Below are 21,425 nucleotides of genomic sequence, written 5' to 3'. Positions count from 1 at the left end.
CCCCAGCCCACCCGGCGTGGCTCAGGGGTGAGCGTCGCCTATGAACCAGGAGGTCACGGTTCGATTCCCGGTCAGGGCACAGGCCCGGGTTGTGGGCTCTATCCCCAGTGTGGGGCGTGCAGGAGGCAGCTGGTCCGTGATTCTCTCCCCTCACTGATGTTTCTCTCTCTCTCTCCCTCTCCCTTCCTCTCTGAAGCCAATACAAACATGTTTTTTAAACACTCATCCCCGCTCACTCCTCCGTCACATCCCCTCTCCCGCGGGCAGCGAGCGTGGCGTGTGCAGATTGTAGGAAACCGGCAGGCAGGAGGGCTCTCGTGCTTTGATTAAACCCCAGGACATTCCCAGGGGGCACAGGAGGATCAGCGACACGGGCTCAGCCACCTGGCCCAACCACCCGAGAGCTGAGCACGGCAGGGAGCGGGGGGTGCAGTCCCACCGCCAGAGGGGCCAGCACAGGCAGGGAGGGCTCAGGGGGCGCCTGAGGGAGCACAAAGGGAGGAAGGGGCTCTGTTCTGCGGGGAGGGGGGGCCCCGGGCAGGCGGCCCTAGAGATGCTCTGAGCTTGAGGAGGAGGGGAGCTGTGGGAGGAGAAACTGAAAGGAACGCAGACCCAGGAACACAGGGGCCCCCTCCCCAGCGCGGCTCCCGCACACACCCCTGCGTTCCTCGCAGGCAGAACGGAGTCTCCCAGAGCTGGTTCGTGCCTTCGCCCGTGTCTCAGGGGGGCTGACGGTGATGCCCGAAGTTTCACCGACAGAACCACGTCCCCATTCCTTACACACACACGCAGGCACACGCACATGCACACACAGACACACACAGACACGCACATGCACACAGAGACACATGCACACAGAGACACGCATGCACACATGCACACACCAAGACGCACACGCACACGCACACACAGGACAGGTGTGAGGCCTCGTTAATTCGCCTCCTCTAAGTCCCCTTACACAGTGAAACGTCACCGCCCTGGGGGACTCAGTCACTGAGCACGCTGAAAACACAATCCTCCTCCACAATAGAAGGCTCACATGCAATCGACCGAACGGCGGAACGACCGGTCGCTATGACGCGCACTGACCACCAGGGGGCAGACGCTCAACCCAGGAGCTGCCCCTGGTGGTCAGTGCGCGCCCACAGGGGGAGCTCCGCCCAGCGAGGATCTGGGCTCATGGCTGGCGAGCGCAGTGGTGTGTGTCTCCCACCTCCGTGGCAGCTCAAAGGATGTCTGACGGACGCTGAGGCCCGCTCCCCACGAGGATGTCTGACGGACGCTGAGGCCCGCTCCCCACGAGGATGTCTGACGGACGCTGAGGCCCGCTCCCCACGAGGATGTCCGACGGACGCTGAGGCCCGCTCCCCACGAGGATGTCCGACGGCAAGAGGGCGCAGGCCGGCCTCAGGGACGCCCCCACCCTGAGTGCACGCATGCCATGCACCGGACCTCTAGTTTTTAAATCATCAAGAGGGCCCACGGGCCGGAGAAATGATTCTACACCGTGTGCTCGCACAGAGGCACGCTCACCCAGGCGCGAGGTCCCGATCCCACTCAGGGTCCCCCCAGGCTCATGCTCAGGGTCCCCCTCAGGGTCCCCGCACGCTGATGAGCTTGCCACGTGTCTCCGGGCAACGTGAAACACCACCTCTGCTCCCGCGACACCAGGGCCGCCCTCACTCTGGCACGTGACGTATTTCCTGTCACCACGTTACTTCTTTGTATCTTTTCCTCCTGGGCAGGGGTCCCCACGTGGGCACACATCCCTCAGGGGGGCAGTTAGACTTTTAAGGGGGGCAATTCGAGAATGAGTTATTAACGGTGAACTCTGCATTTCTTACGGTTCTAGGGGCCTCATCTACAGCATATCAATATAGATTGTGGCATCTTTATGCATTTCAGTTCTCTGTTATACATTTTGAAACTGCTATTTTTTCATGTCACTTCATATTATTTTTTAACAATTTCTTAGTGATGTCTCCTCAGGACGTCCACTGTCCTTTCGTTCCTGTATTCTTCTCTTTCGTGGACGCCATGTTCTTGGGAAGCTTGTTTAGACCAAGTTCATGGCCTTTTAGGCTTCCTCTGCGTGAAGAGGGGTTCACTGTTTGAATAGGAAGAATTCTATGTCACGGGGGAGGGGCATCAGGATGTAGAGATGCTGAGGGGGTGCGTGGCTGAACAAGGCTGGGACCAGATTATTAAGCATTCAGAGATCATGATAATCTGGCCACTCCGTGTATATGTTTATATGCTGTAGATGAGGCCCCTAGAACCATAAGGAACGCAAAAAGTTCACCGTTAATAACTCATTCCCGAATCGCACCCCTAACACAGAACCAGAGCTCCTCGAGGACACGAGCTGCCATCTCTCCTTACACACTCCGCCCGCCCCGGCACCAGGAGTCCTCGATGGCCACTGACTAAGGGATCCGGGATTCATGTGGGTTCAAGGGCCTCCATCCCCAGCCGGCCACGCCGCCCGTGCAGGGAGCCAGCGGTGACTCCCCCCCACCCCCGCAACGACGGGCTCCTGCCGACCACACACGTGACACGCAGGGAGTGACCCGTCTGCCTGTCCAACCCGGAGACTCGGGGCGACGGCCACCCTCGGGGGCGGGCTCTGCGTCCCGGGCTCCGACCCACCTGACAGCGCATCGTAGAACTCGTCCTCGCTGAGGGCGCTGGGCGGGGAGCCGGCCACCAGCGACTGCTCTAGTTCATGGTGCTCCGTGGCCAGCGCCTCCAGGGCCTCGGACAGGATCTTGGTTTTCTCCTGCTCCTGCTCCAACCTCCAGTTCCTCACCTGGAAGGAAGCAGGAGACAGACTCACTCACGTGCTTTTGCTCCAGCCGATGGCACGTCGGAAACGGAAAGTCCTGCCCTGCGCACACGGGTGAGTGAGAAAACCGCTCGGCGAGTTCCGCTCCTCCCGGCCTTCGCCCAGCGAATGAAGGGGGATCAGAGCCGCCCGACCACCAGCTCCAAGGACGGGGTCCTCGTGCGAGAGCATCAGCCGGGCAGGAAGCACGCAGCCTCCGCAGAAACAGAGCGTCTCCCCGCATCACCGTGACATTAAGAAGCCGGGTTGGGGCCGGGGGGGGGTGGGGGGGTGGGGAGGGGGGGGGATAAAAAACCATCAGTAAGTGTTTGAACAAAATAAAGACCTGAAACCATCCCAGGTGACGACGGGAGCCGCTCCGGACCCTCAGTGCACGCCACCATCGCTGGCACGCCCCGCGAAGGAAGGAAGGGGCAGGCAACGAAAACTTAATTTTCACTTTAAAAATCCCAGGTTCTGGTGCTGATTTCCTCTCACCCTGAACTTAGGACCCTAGGAAACGGTCAAGTACAAGAAGGCAGCGCCGCCTCCCGTCCCACCCCTGCAGGCAGCGCCCCCTCCCCCGATTCCAGGACAGGACCCTCCCGTCCACGCGACCTCCTGAGAGGGAGCTGCCGCCCCAGCAGCAGCGGCTGGACTGGGCCGACGGCGCCCGCCCGTTTCTGCGCTTCCGTCTCAGGTCGCTGCAAATCCAGCGGATCCGCAACCCCGCCAACCTCCAGCCGCCACCTGGCACTCGGGCGGGACCACACGTGGGGTCTCCCGTTGCCCACCGGGGCGCCGAGAAGCTCCTATGGCCGAGCCCCTCACCCGGGAACTGAGAGGGCTCGCTGGCGTCTGATAGTCTACCAGGCGTCCTCAAACGACGGCCCGCGGGCCACATGCGGCCCGCCGAGGACATGGATCCGGCCCGCCGGGGGCCGCTGCCTGTCCTGCTTAGCAGCCGACGCGTCCCGGGCCCGCAGTGCGCATAGGAATTGGTTCATAGTTTGTTTGTTTTTAAACTATAGTTCGGCCCTCCCACGGTCTGAGGGACAGGGAACTGGCCCCCGTTTAAAAAGTTTGAGGACCCCTGGCAGCCTTCTCCCACTCAGAACCTTCCAACTTCCTTTTTTTTTTTTTTTTAACAAATTTTCTTTTAAATGTATTTTCATTGATTTCAGAGAAGAAGGGAGAGATAGAAACATCAATGATGAGAGAGAACCATGGATCGGCTGCCTCCTGCACGCCCCACCCTGGGGATGGAGCCGCAACCCGGGCCTGTGCCCTGACCGGGAATCGAACCCAGGACCTCCTGGTTCAGAGGTCGACACTGACCACTGAGCCACGCTAGCCAGGCAAGGTTAAACCTTTATTATCCGGGGAATCCTCCAGTCCTCAGGCACCTTCATGAGAATCGCTTTATTATTATAAATGAGGTTATCACCAGGAAAAACACCAATAAATGGTAAGAAATGAGCAGAGAAGACAGGCCACACTTGGAAAGAAAGGAACCCTTACGGAATTACAATTCTTAAGAAACTGCAAAAGCCTGGCCTGGCTGGTGTGGCCCAGTGGGTGGGGCATCGTCCCGAGCGCGGAAAGGGCTGCTGGTTCGATTCCCGTTCAGGGCTCGGGCCCAGGTTGCAGCCTCGGCCCCCAGTCGGGGGGTGGGGGGCGTGCAGGAGGCCGCCCATCAATGTTCTGTTCTCATATCCGTGTTTCTCTCTCTCCCTCTCCCTCCTTCTCTCTCTAAAAATCCATTTTAAAAAGTCTTTAAAAAATAAATTGCAAAAGACTTGCGAATGTCCTTATCTAATCTTTATCTCTGAAGCACAGACACCTTTCCTATGGCTGGAGTCAACTTAACTGTTCTTGCTCCATTCCAGGGTTACATAATGCAAATACCTATTTTAAAAAACTGCCAAATGGAGCACCATGTCCAAAACGGTCCTTTCTGTGAAGGAAGCGCTACCAGCTGTTCTACTTGCAGACCAGCACCGCCCCCGCGGGAGGAGCCAGCCCCCCCCCCCCCCGCCCTCCGCGAGGAGCCAGCCCCCCCGCCCCCCGCCGCCCGCTCGCCCTTCAGCTTCACCATTTCAGCTTCTCAAACATCAAGATGCACACGTGTTGCTGACATGTGCCTCTCAGTGTAAGATCACACAGCTCCTCCCTCCCGTTAGCCAACACAAGCATCTCCACGCCTCACTGCATCCAGCCGACGGCGGAGAAGCGGCCACATACGTGATCGAGGCCCCAAAGGATCGCGTCGCCTCAACAAAATCTTTTCCAAAATCCCACGCAGCCCTCATCCATCTAAAACCCGCCCTTCCCCTCTGCCTCCTGGACACCTGTCCTCAGCTGTCCTTGGGGGAGGGGAGGGGCGAGGGCAGGGAGAGAAGGCTGGGTCCTCGCACTAGCTCGTTCTTGCCTGGTTTCTAACCTGTGCGTTTAGAAGCGAGGCTGGGGGGGCTCTGTGCTGAGGGGCTCCCGAGGGTGAGCAGGCAGGGATACCATTCGGTTTACGCTCTCATCTCTCTGGCTGGCATGATGCACAAGAAACCTGCGGGGAGGTCAGGAGTAGAATGAAAAAAGATCCCGCCCAGACAGCGTGGCTCAGCGACTGAGCGTCCACCTATAAACCAGGAGGTCACAGTTCGATTCCCGGTCGGGGCACAGGCCCGGGTTGTGGGCTGGATCCCCCATGGGGGGCGTGCAGGAGGCAGCCGATCCATGGTTCTCTCTCATCACTGATGTTTCTCTCTCTCTCTCCCTCTCTTCCTCTCTGAAACCAATAAAAAAATTGGGGAAAAAAAGATTCCTTACGAGGACCCTGCAGCCCCCAGGGGGACGGGCCAGAGCCGCGAGGTGCGAGGGGCCAGGTCTGGGTGTGCTGCAGGCAGGCCGAGGCCCGGGCAGGCTGACGGTGGGTGCGGGAGGAGAGGCGCCGAGGGTGACCCCGGGGTTCGGCCTGGGCCGCCGCAGACAGAGCCGTCACTCATGAGCTAACACGGTGACGACGCGGGAGGGACGGCAGCCAGGACACGCTCATAAACAGGACGTGTGAGATGCCATCGGACTTCCGGAGAGACGCCAGGTGGCCCAAACCCAGGCGCCGATTTCCTCCTGACGGGAGAAGCGAGAAAGTGCCAGCGACGGGGTCGGAGAGGAGAGAGGACAGAGCGCAGGCGAGTGGGCCTGGGAGGTTCGAGGAGGAGCAACGGGAGGAAGAGGGATCGACAGGCCCGACGCCAGTGACAGACGCAGGACGCGGGACCTGAGAGACTCGGGTTCAGTGACAGACGCACGACGCGGGACCTGAGAGACTGGGGTTCGGTGAGGGGTCCGCGGGGGGCGTGCGGAGCAGACGTCCCAGGCAAAGAGCGGCTGCGGTGGGTCAGAAAGTAAGAGAAGGAAGCTGGAGGGCGGGAGGCCGTCCCTGGGAGCCTCGCTGGCAGGGGAGGAGGAAACGGAGGCAGCGGCTGGGGGGGGGGGGGGGGCGGGGGGAGGGCAGAGGCTTTACTGCGGCAACAACCACGTGTTTCCACTGTGGGGAGACTCCGCAGGGAGGGGTGACCGATGCAGGAGCGAGGGGGGAGCTCCTGCCATGGGGGGCTGGAGGTCTCACCCCCCCGTGTGCAGCCGGCCTTTGCTAAGGGCACAAAACGGCGTCCTTAGCAGCAGGGGAGAGGGAAGGGTGTGGGCACAGACTCAGGAGGGCAGGTGGGCAGGGAGGTCCTCTAACTGCTCAGGAGGGCAGGGAGAGCCCTCTAACTGCTCAGGTGGGCAGGGAGAGCCCTCTAACTGCTCAGGTGGGCAGGGAGGTCCTCTAACTGCTCAGGTGGGCAGGGAGGTCCTCTAACTGCTCAGGTGGGCAGGGAGGGCCCTCTAACTGCTCAGGTGGGCAGGGAGAGCCCTCTAACTGCTCAGGTGGGCAGGGAGGGTCCTCTAACTGCTCAGGTGGGCAGGGAGAGCCCTCTAACTGCTCAGGTGGGCAGGGAGGTCCTCTAACTGCTCAGGTGGGCAGGGAGGGTCCTCTAACTGCTCAGGTGGGCAGGGAGAGCCCTCTAACTGCTCAGGTGGGCAGGGAGAGCCCTCTAACTGCTCAGGTGGGCAGGGAGAGCCCTCTAACTGCTCAGGTGGGCAGGGAGGTCCTCTAACTGCTCAGGTGGGCAGGGAGGTCCTCTAACTGCTCAGGTGGGCAGGGAGGGCCCTCTAACTGCTCAGGTGGGCAGGGAGAGCCCTCTAACTGCTCAGGTGGGCAGGGAGGGTCCTCTAACTGCTCAGGTGGGCAGGGAGGGCCCTCTAACTGCTCAGGTGGGCAGGTGGGCAGGGAGGGCCCTCTAACTGCTCAGGTGGGCAGGGAGAGCCCTCTAACTGCTCAGGAGGGCAGGTGGGCAGGGAGAGCCCTCTAACTGCTCAGGGGGGCAGGTGGGCAGGGAGAGCCCTCTAACTGCTCAGGGGGGCAGGTGGGCAGGGAGGTCCTCTAACTGCTCAGGTGGACAGGGAGGTCCTCTAACTGCTCAGGTGGACAGGGAGGTCCTCTAACTGCTCAGGTGGGCAGGGAGAGCCCTCTAACTGCTCAGGTGGGCAGGTGGGCAGGGAGAGCCCTCTAACTGCTCAGGTGGGCAGGGAGGTCCTCTAACTGCTCAGGTGGGCAGGGAGAGCCCTCTAACTGCTCAGGTGGGCAGGGAGGTCCTCTAACTGCTCAGGTGGGCAGGGAGGTCCTCTAACTGCTCAGGTGGGCAGGTGGGCAGGGAGAGCCCTCTAACTGCTCAGGTGGGCAGGGAGGTCCTCTAACTGCTCAGGTGGGCAGGGAGAGCCCTCTAACTGCTCAGGTGGACAGGGAGGTCCTCTAACTGCTCAGGAGGGCAGGGAGGTCCTCTAACTGCTCAGGTGGGCAGGTGGGCAGGGAGGTCCTCTAACTGCTCAGGTGGGCAGGGAGAGCCCTCTAACTGCTCAGGAGGGCAGGTGGGCAGGGAGAGCCCTCTAACTGCTCAGGTGGGCAGGGAGGTCCTCTAACTGCTCAGGAGGGCAGGGAGGTCCTCTAACTGCTCAGGTGGACAGGGAGGTCCTCTAACTGCTCAGGAGGGCAGGGAGAGCCCTCTAACTGCTCAGGAGGGCAGGGAGAGCCCTCTAACTGCTCAGGAGGGCAGGGAGAGCCCTCTAACTGCTCAGGAGGGCAGGGAGGTCCTCTAACTGCTCAGGTGGGCAGGGAGGTCCTCTAACTGCTCAGGAGGGCTGGTGGGCAGGGAGAGCCCTCTAACTGCTCAGGTGGGCAGGGAGAGCCCTCTAACTGCTCAGGTGGGCAGGGAGAGCCCTCTAACTGCTCAGGTGGGCAGGGAGGGTCCTCTAACTGCTCAGGTGGGCAGGGAGAGCCCTCTAACTGCTCAGGAGGGCAGGGAGAGCCCTCTAACTGCTCAGGAGGGCAGGGAGAGCCCTCTAACTGCTCAGGAGGGCAGGGAGAGCCCTCTAACTGCTCAGGTGGGCAGGGAGGGCCCTCTAACTGCTCAGGTGGGCAGGGAGGTCCTCTAACTGCTCAGGTGGACAGGGAGGTCCTCTAACTGCTCAGGAGGGCAGGTGGGCAGGGAGAGCCCTCTAACTAGAGGAAGGTTGTTTCTAAGTCAGTCAGACAAAACAAGCATCAAGTATTCCGGGTTTATATTGATTCTTCCAAGCATCACTACCACCTCTTTCAGCCCCGCCCCCTTTATTTTCCAGCTATTTCTCAGGTGCCCGTGTACCGGGTTCCGTCCTGGATTCAGGCGTATCCAGTTACCCCCGGATTCTTACCTGACCTCATCGCTCCTTCAGCCGCGGTGCATGTGAGAAACACGGAGAAAGGAAACAGACAATGAGGCCACCGGCCCACGGCCCCTGCCTGCCATGTAACAGGAAGCCCGTCTCTTCGGGTTACACAGGACGGAGAGCTGCCCTGAGATGAAAACGAGGTCACTCCCAAGCCCCCCCTCCCCGCCCCCCCGCAGCCGAGCACTAGCCTGGTCGCCCAGCAGGGCCGCTGGCTCCTGACCCCGCTAACTGGCCCTGCCCAGTCCTCGATCCGGCCCCACCACGGGAAAGGCAATCCGCCGGGAGCTCCGGGTCCCCTCCGCCCGAGGCCCTGCCCACGAGACCAGGCCGTGTCGGTGCCGACTCGCTGACAGGCTCTGAGTAACGGGCCCCCAGGGAGCTTGTTAAACTCAACGGCTGCTGGTGACCCGGTGGTGACTCCAAGGTTATCTTCAGACACTCAGACCCAGTAAGGACCAGGGGGTAAGCGGATACGCCTGAATCCAGGACGGAGCCGTACACAGGCAGCGGAGAAACAGCTGGAAAATAAAGGGCGCTGGAAGGAGGGGGAAGTGGTACTTGGAGGAACCAACATAAACCAGACCGCCTGATGCTTATCCATCAGACGGATCTGAAAACCGCCTCACGACGATACAGTCAACGGGAGACGAGTACCAGAGAAACAACATAATAAGTAAGTTTAGGTTTCACGCTTCTTAAAAAAAAAAAAAAAAAGGCAGAAAAGAGAAATGTCTTTTGAAACGAAAGTACTGCTCACGTCCACGTAAGCTACTGACCGTCACTCCACACACACGCACCCCGCAGCCGTGTCCCGTGAACGGGCCTGCCGCTTCCAGATCATGAGCAAGAGATCGCGGTAACTGCCGGCTAGGACACGCACACGAGGAACGCCGACAGTAAGTTAAATGTCCAAATCTACACGCCTGTTACACTCCAGAAACAGCCCTTCACAGGTGTATATTCCTAAAAGCACCATGCACCTCCATGGATCATTTCCAATGCGTAAGCGTCTAGAATCAGGGGTCCTCAAACTTTTTAAACAGGGGGCCAGTTCACTGTCCCTCAGACCGTGGGAGGGCCGGACTATAGTTTAAAAAAAAAAACTATGAACACATTCCTATGCGCACTGCGGGCCCGGGACGCGTCGGCTGCTAAGCAGGACAGGCAGCGGCACCCAGCGGGCCGGATCCATGTCCTCGGCGGGCCGCCTGTGGCCCGCGGGCCGTAGTTTGAGGACGCCTGGAGATTGTAATGTATTAAAAGTGTCAAAAGGTAAGTTAGAGACCTGAATGTTAAACTGCCACGTGAGGCAATAAATCACTTTTGGCTACATCAGAATGGTAAAATTCTAAACCAACCAATTTAATCAAGATTCTGAAATTCTTACAGGTCTGTTTTTTATCACGTCTCTTTAACTCCCCATCCAATAGTCATTCGCGACTGTCCTTCCCACCGTGAGGGATGGTGCCTGGAACTGCCTGGGGTGGGGGGGGAGTACGAAATGACATTTTCAAATGAATGAACATCAAGGTGCAGAGAAGCAGGGCAGGTAGAGGCAACGCAAAACAACTTTTTAAAGTGAGACCCTCAACCAGCTCGAACAAGCACCTCCAAGTTCACCAAGAAGGGAAATAATTTCATCGCGCAGGACCCTGAGCAAACGCACCTCCAACTTCAGTGCGAGTCTATTTGGCAAGGAAAGGACTGCACCGCACAAGGATGTGTACAGGACGCTGGTTCTGGGTACACAGGGCTATTTCCACGTCTACGACTGACCGAGTGCACGCGTCGCCGTGAGTGTACAAGGCACCCTGTCGCACTGGCAGGCCGGTGCGCCCTCCTAGCAGCCCCAGGAGGGACACACGTCTCTGCACAAGCTGAACGTCATATCAAGTGTGTTACTTGCCAAAGGTTAGCAGAGGAATCAGAACTCAATCTGTCTATTTAGGAGCCGACGTTTGCATGATCAGATGTTTGCCAAAACTTCGCATCGAACCCGGAAGGGCGCTGGCGAGGCGCCGAAAGCGAGGCTGTGTCGGCGGCCGCACCTCCTGCACGCCCCCTTCTCCTCTGACCCCGCAGGGCGCTGGCCTCCAGCCGCGGTGGGAGCCCAGGCCGAGGTCCGAGGTTCGGTGTGGCACCCCGTCTGGCCTCGCCTCGCCTCGCCTCGCCCTGGTGGCTGAGCGTGTGCCTCGGAAGAGCCTCCTCTTACAGGATCACGCACACGGGCGTCTACGGCGTGTGAACCTGGAGGTGAAGTTCCTTGTCGGGGTATGTGACCGCTGCCATCTGCCCCCCCCGCCCCCCCCGGGACCGGCTCCGTGCCACGGAGGAGGAGCACAATACCTTCAGAAGCAGACGGTTAATCACCCGCTAACCACACCCCATTCCCAGGGGTCCTCGGCTCTGTCGTGGATATTTCTGTGGAGAAAAGTAAAACCCCAGGGAAGCCTCCCAACTCCAACGTTTTAAAGAAACGGGAGGTTGTTTACATCACAATTAACACCTCCATGTTACGTGCGCCGTTCAGTGAATCTTCACGGATGTGTAACCCCTGCAGCTGGCGTCCCTGCACCAGCGGTCGGCAAACTCATTCGTCCACAGAGCCAAATACCAACAGGACCACGATGGAAATTTCTTTGGAGAGCCACATTTTTTAAACGTAAACGTCTTCTAACACCACTTCTTCAAAACAGACTCACCAGGCCGTGGTATTTTGTGGAAGAGCCACACTCAAGGGGCCAACGAGCCGCCTGTGGCTCGCGAGCCGCGGTTTGCCGACCACTGTCCTGCACGAATCAGCGCATCTCCAGTCCCCTCTGCCTAAGTCTGCCGTGTCCCTTCGCGTCCCTCTCCCAGCACCCCCACCCCGCAGCCGCTGCCCTGATCTGTCCCCAGGAGAGAGGGCCGTCTGTCCTAAAGGGCAAGCATGGGACCTGGGGGTGGGCTCTCTGTGTCTGACTTCTTCCAAAGGCTGATGCTCTTCAGAGGATCCGTACTGCTGCCCCGAGCCACCCAGCAGCACACACGTTCTCAGCAATGCACCCCTAGGCGCTGCGGCCTGTGTGAGCACACCTACATGGGTCAGCCTGCACACACCTGGGCTCTGTGGTACCGCCTACACACATACACGTGGGCTCTGTGGTACAGCCTACACACACCTGGGCTCTGTGGTACCGCCTACACACACACACGTGGGCTCTGTGGTACCGCCTACACACACGTGGGCTCTGTGGTACCGCCTACACACACACGGGCTCTGTGGTACCGCCTATACACACCTGGGCTCTGTGGTACCGCCTTCCACACACGGGCTCTGTGGTACCGCCTACCACACACCTGGGCTCTGTGGTACCGCCTTCCACACACGGGCTCTGTGGTACCGCCTACACACACCTGGGCTCTGTGGTACCGCCTACACACACCTGGGCTCTGTGGTACCGCCTACACACACCTGGGCTCTGTGGTACCGCCTTCCACACCTGGGCTCTGTGGTACCGCCTACACACACCTGGGCTCTGTGGTACCGCCTACACACACCTGGGCTCTGTGGTACCGCCTTCCACACACGGGCTCTGTGGTACCGCCTACCACACACGGGCTCTGTGGTACCGCCTTCCACACACGTGGGCTCTGTGGTACCGCCTACACACACGTGGGCTCTGTGGTACCGCCTACACACACCTGGGCTCTGTGGTACCGCCTACACACACCTGGGCTCTGTGGTACCGCCTACACACACCTGGGCTCTGTGGTACCGCCTACACACACGTGGGCTCTGTGGTACCGCCTTCCACACACGTGGGCTCTGTGGTACCGCCTACCACACACGGGCTCTGTGGTACCGCCTACACACACACGGGCTCTGTGGTACCGCCTTCCACACACGTGGGCTCTGTGGTACCGCCTACCACACACGTGGGCTCTGTGGTACCGCCTACACACACACGGGCTCTGTGGTACCGCCTACCACACACGGGCTCTGTGGTACCGCCTACACACACACGGGCTCTGTGGTACCGCCTTCCACACACGTGGGCTCTGTGGTACCGCCTACCACACACGGGCTCTGTGGTACCGCCTACACACACACGGGCTCTGTGGTACCGCCTTCCACACACGTGGGCTCTGTGGTACCGCCTACCACACACGTGGGCTCTGTGGTACCGCCTACCACACACCTGGGCTCTGTGGTACCGCCTTCCACACACGGGCTCTGTGGTACCGCCTACCACACACCTGGGCTCTGTGGTACCGCCTTCCACACACGGGCTCTGTGGTACCGCCTTCCACACACGGGCTCTGTGGTACCGCCTACCACACACGGGCTCTGTGGTACCGCCTACACACACACGGGCTCTGTGGTACCGCCTTCCACACACGTGGGCTCTGTGGTACCGCCTACCACACACCTGGGCTCTGTGGTACCGCCTTCCACACACGGGCTCTGTGGTACCGCCTTCCACACACGGGCTCTGTGGTACCGCCTACCACACACGGGCTCTGTGGTACCGCCTACCACACACCTGGGCTCTGTGGTACCGCCTACCACACACGTGGGCTCTGTGGTACCGCCTACACACACACGGGCTCTGTGGTACCGCCTACACACACACGGGCTCTGTGGTACCGCCTTCCACACACGTGGGCTCTGTGGTACCGCCTACACACACCTGGGCTCTGTGGTACCGCCTACCACACACGTGGGCTCTGTGGTACCGCCTACCACACACGTGGGCTCTGTGGTACCGCCTTCCACACACGTGGGCTCTGTGGTACCGCCTACACACACCTGGGCTCTGTGGTACCGCCTACCACACACGTGGGCTCTGTGGTACCGCCTACCACACACGTGGGCTCTGTGGTACCGCCTACCACACACGTGGGCTCTGTGGTACCGCCTTCCACACACGTGGGCTCTGTGGTACCGCCTACACACACGTGGGCTCTGTGGTACCGCCTACACACACCTGGGCTCTGTGGTACCGCCTACACACACCTGGGCTCTGTGGTACCGCCTACACACACCTGGGCTCTGTGGTACCGCCTACACACACGTGGGCTCTGTGGTACCGCCTTCCACACACGTGGGCTCTGTGGTACCGCCTACTACACACGTGGGCTCTGTGGTACCGCCTACACACACGTGGGCTCTGTGGTACCGCCTTCCACACACGTGGGCTCTGTGGTACCGCCTACACACACGTGGGCTCTGTGGTACCGCCTACACACACCTGGGCTCTGTGGTACCGCCTACACACACCTGGGCTCTGTGGTACCGCCTACACACACCTGGGCTCTGTGGTACCGCCTACACACACGTGGGCTCTGTGGTACCGCCTTCCACACACGTGGGCTCTGTGGTACCGCCTACTACACACGTGGGCTCTGTGGTACCGCCTACACACACGTGGGCTCTGTGGTACCGCCTACACACACGTGGGCTCTGTGGTACCGCCTACACACACGTGGGCTATGAGTCTGCACAGCACGTGACTGCAGATAACAAGGTGAGGTTGAAGCAAACACGGGAGATGGTGCCATGAGGAGCCGAGGCAAACACGAGGGACGCAGCTGCTGCGGGCGTAGGTGACGGGGGACGGACTGCTTACAGCAAACGCGCTGTGTGCGCGGGACCAGTGCCGGCCAAAGTCATAGAAGCCAACACACGACCAGCCACCGAGCTGTGAGGAGCCCCGGGCGCGACGTACGCCGGCGTGAGGAGGGCGGCGGCCCCCAGACAACAGGACCTCTCGGCGCCATGGCAACCCTGCGGGACCACCTCGTGCACCAGGCCCAGCGCCAACCCGGCGTCCTTCCGTGGCTCAGACTCGTGTGCGCACGTCTCTCTCCGCGCTGCGATCCCCCCCCCCCGCCGCCCGCCCCGCACAACAGACTCCAAGCCCCCTTTCCTGACGCCTCCACCCGGCCCCGGGAATATCCTCCTGCTGCTGAGCGCGGAGCCCAGATGGACCATCTTCGCGTTCACGGTTCTGACGTTGATTCTATTTTGATCAGAGCTCTCAGTCTCGAGCTAGGGGTGGGGGGGGGGGGGGAGGAGGACCACAGGCTGGAATCACAAACTCTGTGGGAGGACAGCACCGACACCGGAAAGCGGGTGTCCCGGCCTCGCCAGTCACGGCCAGGAGTGCCCTCCCCGGGGCCCGAGACCGCCCGTGGGCGTGAGCCACCCCAGCCGGAAGCACCGCTGAGCTGAGCCCCCTCCCGGAAGCTCTGTGAGCGCACACACCCCCGCAGGCACGCGTTCTTGTTGTGACAGCCTGTGCTTGTCTTCACAAAATATAAATCTCGCCCTGGCCGGTGCGGCTCAGTGGATGGAGCGTCGGCCTACGGACTGAGGGGTCCCAGGTTCGATTCTGGTCAAGAGCACAGGCCCGGTTGTGGGCTCCATCCCCAGTGGGGGGCGTGCAGGAGGCAGCCCTTCAATGATTCTCTCTCATCATTGGTGTTTCTCTCTCTCCCTCTCCCTTCCTCTCTGAAATCAATGAAAACATGTTTTTTAAGAAATGCAGATCTTATGAGCAAATAAAATTGTATGTAAAATAAAATTAAACAAGTGACTTGAAGATTTCCGATGTCCCAAAGCAGTGGACATGGGTCTTACTTTTCCTCCGTTGGAGGCACCTGAAATGTATTTTCTGATTTTTTAAAGGAAAGAAAATGCCCAATGCCTGTGAGCTGGTGCCCATACGCCTTCCGGGCCCAGCAGGTTACACCTTCCAAGCAGGAGTCAGTCCCTCCCCCACGCTCTTCACGCAACAAACACTGCAGCTCCTACACGCGCCAGGCAACCAGACTGCGGGTCAGCAGTGAACAGAACACACACGATCCCTGTCCTCTGAGAGCCCGCAGCCTAGGGCGGGAAACAAAACACGTAGAGGAGGGACATATTTAAGGTTAGGTGGTGGAAAACATCACACACATATACACATATGTGTGCGCGCACATGGACATACATGTAAATACACACATACCCACGGGCATTCGCACGCATACACAAGCACATGTACATGTGTGCACAGCCGTGCACATATGCATGTGTGTGTTCATGCACAAGCACAGGCACACATCACGTGCATGTCTATGTGCATACATGTGTGCACATGAATACATGCATGTACATATATGCATGTGCATGGTATGCACGCTTACACGTGCATGTACACACACACGGGGAAGGAGTTGGGGACACAGGACGGCCAGAGGACTCGCTGAGCAGGTGCCGCTGGATGGGAGGCGGAGGAAGGCGAGGGCAGCGCCAGGCCAGCACCTGGGGGAGAGTGACCCCCAGAGAGCAGCCGTCCTGAGGGGGGTGGGCTGGCGCACCCGGGAGCACAGGCCAGGCTCCCAGAACAGCCGGCAGGTGAGGGGGGAGCAGAGGCCCCCGAGGTGGGCCAGAGCTTCCCACGGCGCAGGCAGGGTCATCACAGCACCCAGGCTCCTTCCTGCCGGCCACGCCCACGGAGAGGTGCCTGCTCCCACACGAGCTCCACGGGACACTCGCCTCGCTTGTGGGTGACACACTCTGACAAGAAGCCTGATGGTCAGGGAGGGAGGAGAGGGGGAGCTGATGGTCAGGGGGTGAGGAGAGGGGGAGCTGATGGTCAGGGAGTGAGGAGAGGGAGAGCTGACGGTCAGGGAGTGAGGAGAGGGGAGCTGATGGTCAGGGAGGGAGGAGAGGGAGAGCTGATGGTCAGGGAGGGAGGAGAGGGAGAGCTGACGGTCAGGGAGGGAGGAGAGGGGGAGCTGACGGTCAGGGAGTGAGGAGAGCGGGAGCTGATGGTCAGGGAGTGAGGAGAGGGGGAGCTGATGGTCAGGGAGTGAGGAGAGGGGGAGCTGATGGTCAGGGAGTGAGGAGAGGGGGAGCTGGGAAGAGAGGGAGAACTGATGGTCAGGGAGTGAGGAGAGGGGGAGCTGGGAGGAGAGGGGGAGCTGGGAGGAGAGGGGGAGTTGATGGTCAGGGAGTGAGGAGAGGGGGAGCTGGGAGGAGAGGGGGAGCTGGGAGGAGAGGGGGAGCTGGGAGGAGAGGGGGAGCTGGGTGGAGAGGGGGAGCTGGGAGGAGAGGGGGAGCTGGGAGGAGAGGGGGAGCTGGGAGGAGAGGGGGAACTGGGAGGAGAGGGGGTGCTGGGAGGAGAGGGGGAGCTGGGAGGAGAGGGGGAGCTGGGAGGAGAGGGGGTGCTGGGAGGAGAGGGGCAGCTGGGAGGAGAGGGAGAGCTGAAGGCTCCCCGCGGTGACGGCTGGAGGCACCGGAGGGGTTGGCTGGGCAGAGGGAGTGGCTGTGGCTCCCAGCGCTGAGGGATGCCACGAGGAAACTCTTCCCTGTGAAGCCGCAGAGCAGACGCAGCGGCGGCATCAGAAAAGGGGACCCTCTGCCCCGTGTAGCTCCGTGCTGGTCCGTGCTGGTCGTTCTCCGGAGGGAATTCCTGACGGAACCGCAGCAGGAGGGGCGGGGTGGCACCGAGGTGTGCTTCCCGCTGGCAGGTGCTCCGACAGGCGCGGGGAAGGCAGCCCACCCCCTCCCACGTCCTGTGGGCGCGGGTTATGGGGCGGAAACAAGCATCCCTCCCGCATGACCTGCCCAGGCTCACGTGACAGCGCCGGTACTCCCCCGGCTGCCTCGGTCTCCCAGCTCCCGACCCACACGCTCCCGTGTCTGTATGTTCACGGGCATACAGGGGCCGTCCAGCCGTCGGAAGCTGGAGGGGGTTTTTGCAAATGGAAGAAACCCAGGAGGCCTCCGATGTTCCTTTTAGAATTTTGAGATTGTGTTTTCCCCCGTTTCCATCTTGTTTTCACAATTTTCCTCCGACTTCGTTGTTTCCAGAAACCCTGTACTCTTAGGTACGGCTAAGCCTCAATGAACCCCTTCCTTACAGAACACGTCCAATTCCCTGTCGGCTTTGACGCTCAGGTAACCGCTCTCCGGCTGTGGGTGGCCTAGTTCGCTTATTAGCCCACGTACAGGTCCACGCGGGTGTGACCTCTCACCTCTGCTCTGTCCTCGACGCGTATTCTGCGTCTGCGGCCATTCAGCCGTATCTCCTTTTTCCCGTGCAGACAAGAGAAGATGTTCAACAACATAACGAATTACCTCTCAAAGGACAACGCAAACCCACCTTTGGTACCGCAAGTACAGAATGATGGTGCGTGTGAAAGTGGAACACAGACACAGACCCACACGGAGTGGGTCCACGCGACCTCACGGCACACGCCTGCTTCGTGCTGCGGTTCTCGCCCGCGGAGGGCGGGGGTCGGAGAAGCTTCCTGAGCGGCTGGAGAAGCGGCAGGAAGTCCCCGCTCGGCAGACGGCAAGGGTCCCTGCAAAAGGCGGTCTCGCAGCCCGGGGCTAGCATTTGGACAGAAAAAGTGACCCTCCGCTTCTGAACACGTTTCTCCACACCGCACACCCGTCAGGACGACCACTGCAAAAACCACACACACACACACACACACACACACACACAGAAATGACGCGTGCTGGCGAGGGTGCGAGGAACGGGAACGCGGTGCCTGCTGGTGGGCATGTGAGCGGACGCAGCCACTGGGGAACAGCATGCCGAGTCCTCAAAAACCAACTACAAGATCCCCGCGTGACTCAGCAGTTCCACGGAGAGCACAGCTCGGGAGAGGCGCACACGCGTGTTCCTAGCAGCACGATTCACAACAGCCGACGGATGATGCGTACGCAGCACGGGGTGCAGCCGTGCCATGAACGGTGGTATTGAGCCTTAGGAGAACAGCGATTCCGACACATGCCACGACACGGATGAAGCCTGAAGGCATCATGCTTAGGGAGAGCGATTCCGACACATGCCACGACACGGATAAAGCCTGAAGGCATCATGCTTAGGGAGAGCGATTCCGACACATGCCACGACACGGATGAAGCCCGAAGGCATCATGCTTAGGGAGAGCGATTCCGACACATGCCACGACACGGATGAAGCCTGAAGGCATCATGCTTAGGGAGATCGGAGAGCCACACAGAAGACATACTGTGTGACGCCACTCGCAGGAAGTCCCCACATAGAATTACCCTCCCTGAAGCCACGCGGGGTCACAGTTCGCTCCACCCAGTCACCAGGAACGCGGCCCGCCAGCGGCCTGCCCACCGGAAAGGTGTCCATGAGCACAGAACCGTGTGCAGGTTCCGGGGCAGGACCATCCGGGGCAGATGCTGCGACGGACGAGCCACACACCCTGGCGTGAACTCGCTGAAGGCCAACAGAGTGAGAAATAGAACTACGCCCTTTCAGTGGTCCACGAGGAAAAAATATCGGGTCTTTAGGAAAACAAATCCCCTCTGCCCTTCGCTCTCACTCCTCACGGTGGTACGTGGGGAAATGCAAGTATTTGGGAGCAAAACCATCAGTAATGTCATCAAACGCAACGTTGTCAGCGGCCCGCCCTGAAACTCGAGGGTGTGGTTTGAATTCACACCTGAGTGAGGGCCACTTTCCGGAAACCGAGACAGCGTGGCTCACACTGTGGCATTCTGGGAGTCTAGTTCCATCTGAGGACGACACTGGAAAGGGGCAGGGAAACGGTCCGACCCCGTGCCTCCCAGAAACGTGACCTCTGCCAAGCAGCGGCCCCAGCGGACGCACGCACGGCGCTGGGAGCCGGGCCCGGGGCGGGCAGCCTGAGGCGGGACTCCTGGCCATCGCTCGTCTCCAGGAGGCATCACGCTTCTCTGGGCTCAGCGCTCTGACCGAGTGGCCCGGCTCTGTCCCGGGTCCGTCCCCGTCCAGGCCACGGGTGACACGGGGTGCTCTCCAGCTTTGAACGCGGCCGACGCCGGGATAGCGCCACGTCCCCTCCCAGCGGCATGCCCTCGGCGGCGCCGCCCCCCCAGCCGCCTCCCCCTCGGTGACGAAGGCGCGTTCACACGTGTCCGTGCAGGCGCGTGGGTGAGGCGGTGCCCGTCCTTTGCCGTGGACGAACTAGCGCCCACCTGAGCCGCCAAATGCAGATGACCAGGCCAGGCGCTCCCCATCGGTGGCCGCGCCTGCGACTCGGGGCCTGTGAGCACGAATCCACGTGCAGGGCAGCGTGCAGGGGAGCAGGGACAACACTCGGGATTAAATCCTTCCGTCACAGAAGAACTGTGACTACATACATGCACGAGCCTAATTTCTATGCAATGTGAAAACCCAGAACAGCACAGTCTCCCCCAGAAACATCACTAACAGGGAAGGCTGGTGCCTCAAGCAAGCACAGGAGGCGGAGCCCTGGCAGCAGCCGGTCACGGGCAAAGGGCCGGGCCCCGGGGCGTCTGCCGGATGCCGCCGCCTCTCCGGGAGGCTGGGAGCTGCTCCCTCCTGGGGAGAAGGGTGCCCCCCGGGCCTGGCTCGGCCCCTGAGCAGAGCGGAGCCTGCCACGCCCACCCCACCCAAGGCTCTCCCGTCGGGGGCTTCTGACCCCACCCCCCACGCCACAGACCACGTTTCCTCCGCTTCGCTCTGCCTGAATTGAGCACAAAACCCTCTCACAATATTTTTTCTGAAAATAAAGCCCGGGAAACGCGCTTATAGAAACGGACAGTGAGTCCCGATCTCCTTGAGCCCCGGGGCAGCTCCTGCCGGAGAGGGAGGGAGGGCTGTGTCACCAGGCCTGTGTCCCACGGGAGCGTGAGGCCTGGGGCCACGTGGCCTGGTGTCACCGAGCAGGAAAGGGGTCCCTGGCCTGGAGCCCAACCCTCAGGGCTCCCCGCGTTCTCCCGGACGGCGCCGGGCTGTACGAGGAGCAGCAAAGATCCCGCCCGGGGTGAACAGGTGCCCCTCTGAGCATCTAAGGAGAATCGGAAGCAGCTCACCCGTCTCCTCGTAGTGCTGGAGCCAAGGTTCTGAGAAGGAAAGAGCCAGTGGAATGCATGGATCAGACCACGCAATCGTCGGCAAACTGCGGCTCGCGAGCCACAGGCGGCTCTTTGGCCCCTGGAGTGTGGCTCTTCCACAAAATACCACGGCCTGGGCGAGTCTATGTTGAAGAAGTGGAGTCAGAAGAAGTTGAAGTTTAAAAATTTTGGCTCTCCAAAGAAATTTCCATCGTTGTCCTGTTGGTATTTGGCTCTGTTGGCTAATGAGTTTGCCGACCACTGGGAAACCCTCCAAGGATCGGGAGGGGGCGGAAACCTGGGAGGCAAGGAGAACGGGGGAGGAGGGAAGAGAGGACCCGTCTTCTGCCACCAGCCAAGGATCAAGGGAGAGGAAAGAAGCCGTGAGGGTGAGGGGGAACGCAGGAGGAGGTGCGCAGCAGGTGGGAAGAGGAAAAGACGATAAGAATACCAAGCAATGGCCGGCCGGCGGGTCAGGGCACAGGCCCGGGTTGTGGGCTCCACCCAGGTGCGGGGCGTGCAGGAGGCAGCCCATCCATGATTCTCTCTCACCATTGATGCTTTTCTCTCTCCCTCTCCCTTCCTCTCTAAAATCAATAAAAATATACTTTTTTTTTTTTAAAGCCCAGCATTGGGAACAAGGACGAGCTGGGTAAGTGACCTATGTGAGCAGCCACACCTTCCGCAGCCTCAGGAGTGTTAACCCCAGGCGGGCGGGCCTGTCCGTCACGCAGAGGCCTCGTCCGGGTCCGGAGAGCATCTAGGACGCCCGCTCTGAACGCCTGGCGGGAAGCCATGGGCAGCGCTGGCGGGGGCTGCTCGCTACGTGACAAAACGGGAACTAAGAATCTGAAATCCGGAAAAGAACACGTCTAAGCACGTGATCCTCTTTCAAGAGACGAAGGATAAGGCACGCGCAGGTCCTGGGGAAGC

General features: G+C 60.4%; 1 protein-coding gene across 8 annotated transcripts in view; it reads right to left on the bottom strand.

The window, feature by feature from the left end:
- Positions 1 to 21,425, bottom strand: part of OSBPL1A (oxysterol binding protein like 1A) — a 122,875-nt gene that overhangs the window by 40,831 nt on the left and 60,619 nt on the right. For 5 of the 8 annotated variants that reach the window (XM_080686800.1, XM_080686799.1, XM_080686802.1 and 2 more), the window contains one exon: positions 2,650 to 2,809. The exons of 2 other annotated variants lie outside the window; for them this stretch is intronic. In XM_080686800.1, the coding sequence (XP_080542926.1) occupies positions 2,650 to 2,809 (160 nt within the window). Of the gene's footprint in view, positions 1 to 2,649; positions 2,810 to 8,617; positions 8,948 to 21,425 lie in introns of those variants that run through there. One more of the 8 variants, XM_080686804.1, reaches the window with a different exon arrangement.

The sequence above is a fragment of the Plecotus auritus genome (genome assembly GCF_963455305.1).
Source record: "Plecotus auritus genome assembly, chromosome: 8".
NCBI lineage: Eukaryota > Metazoa > Chordata > Mammalia > Chiroptera > Vespertilionidae > Plecotus > Plecotus auritus.
Note: the sequence above shows the minus strand (reverse complement) of the source record. Positions and strands in the feature narration are given on the sequence as shown.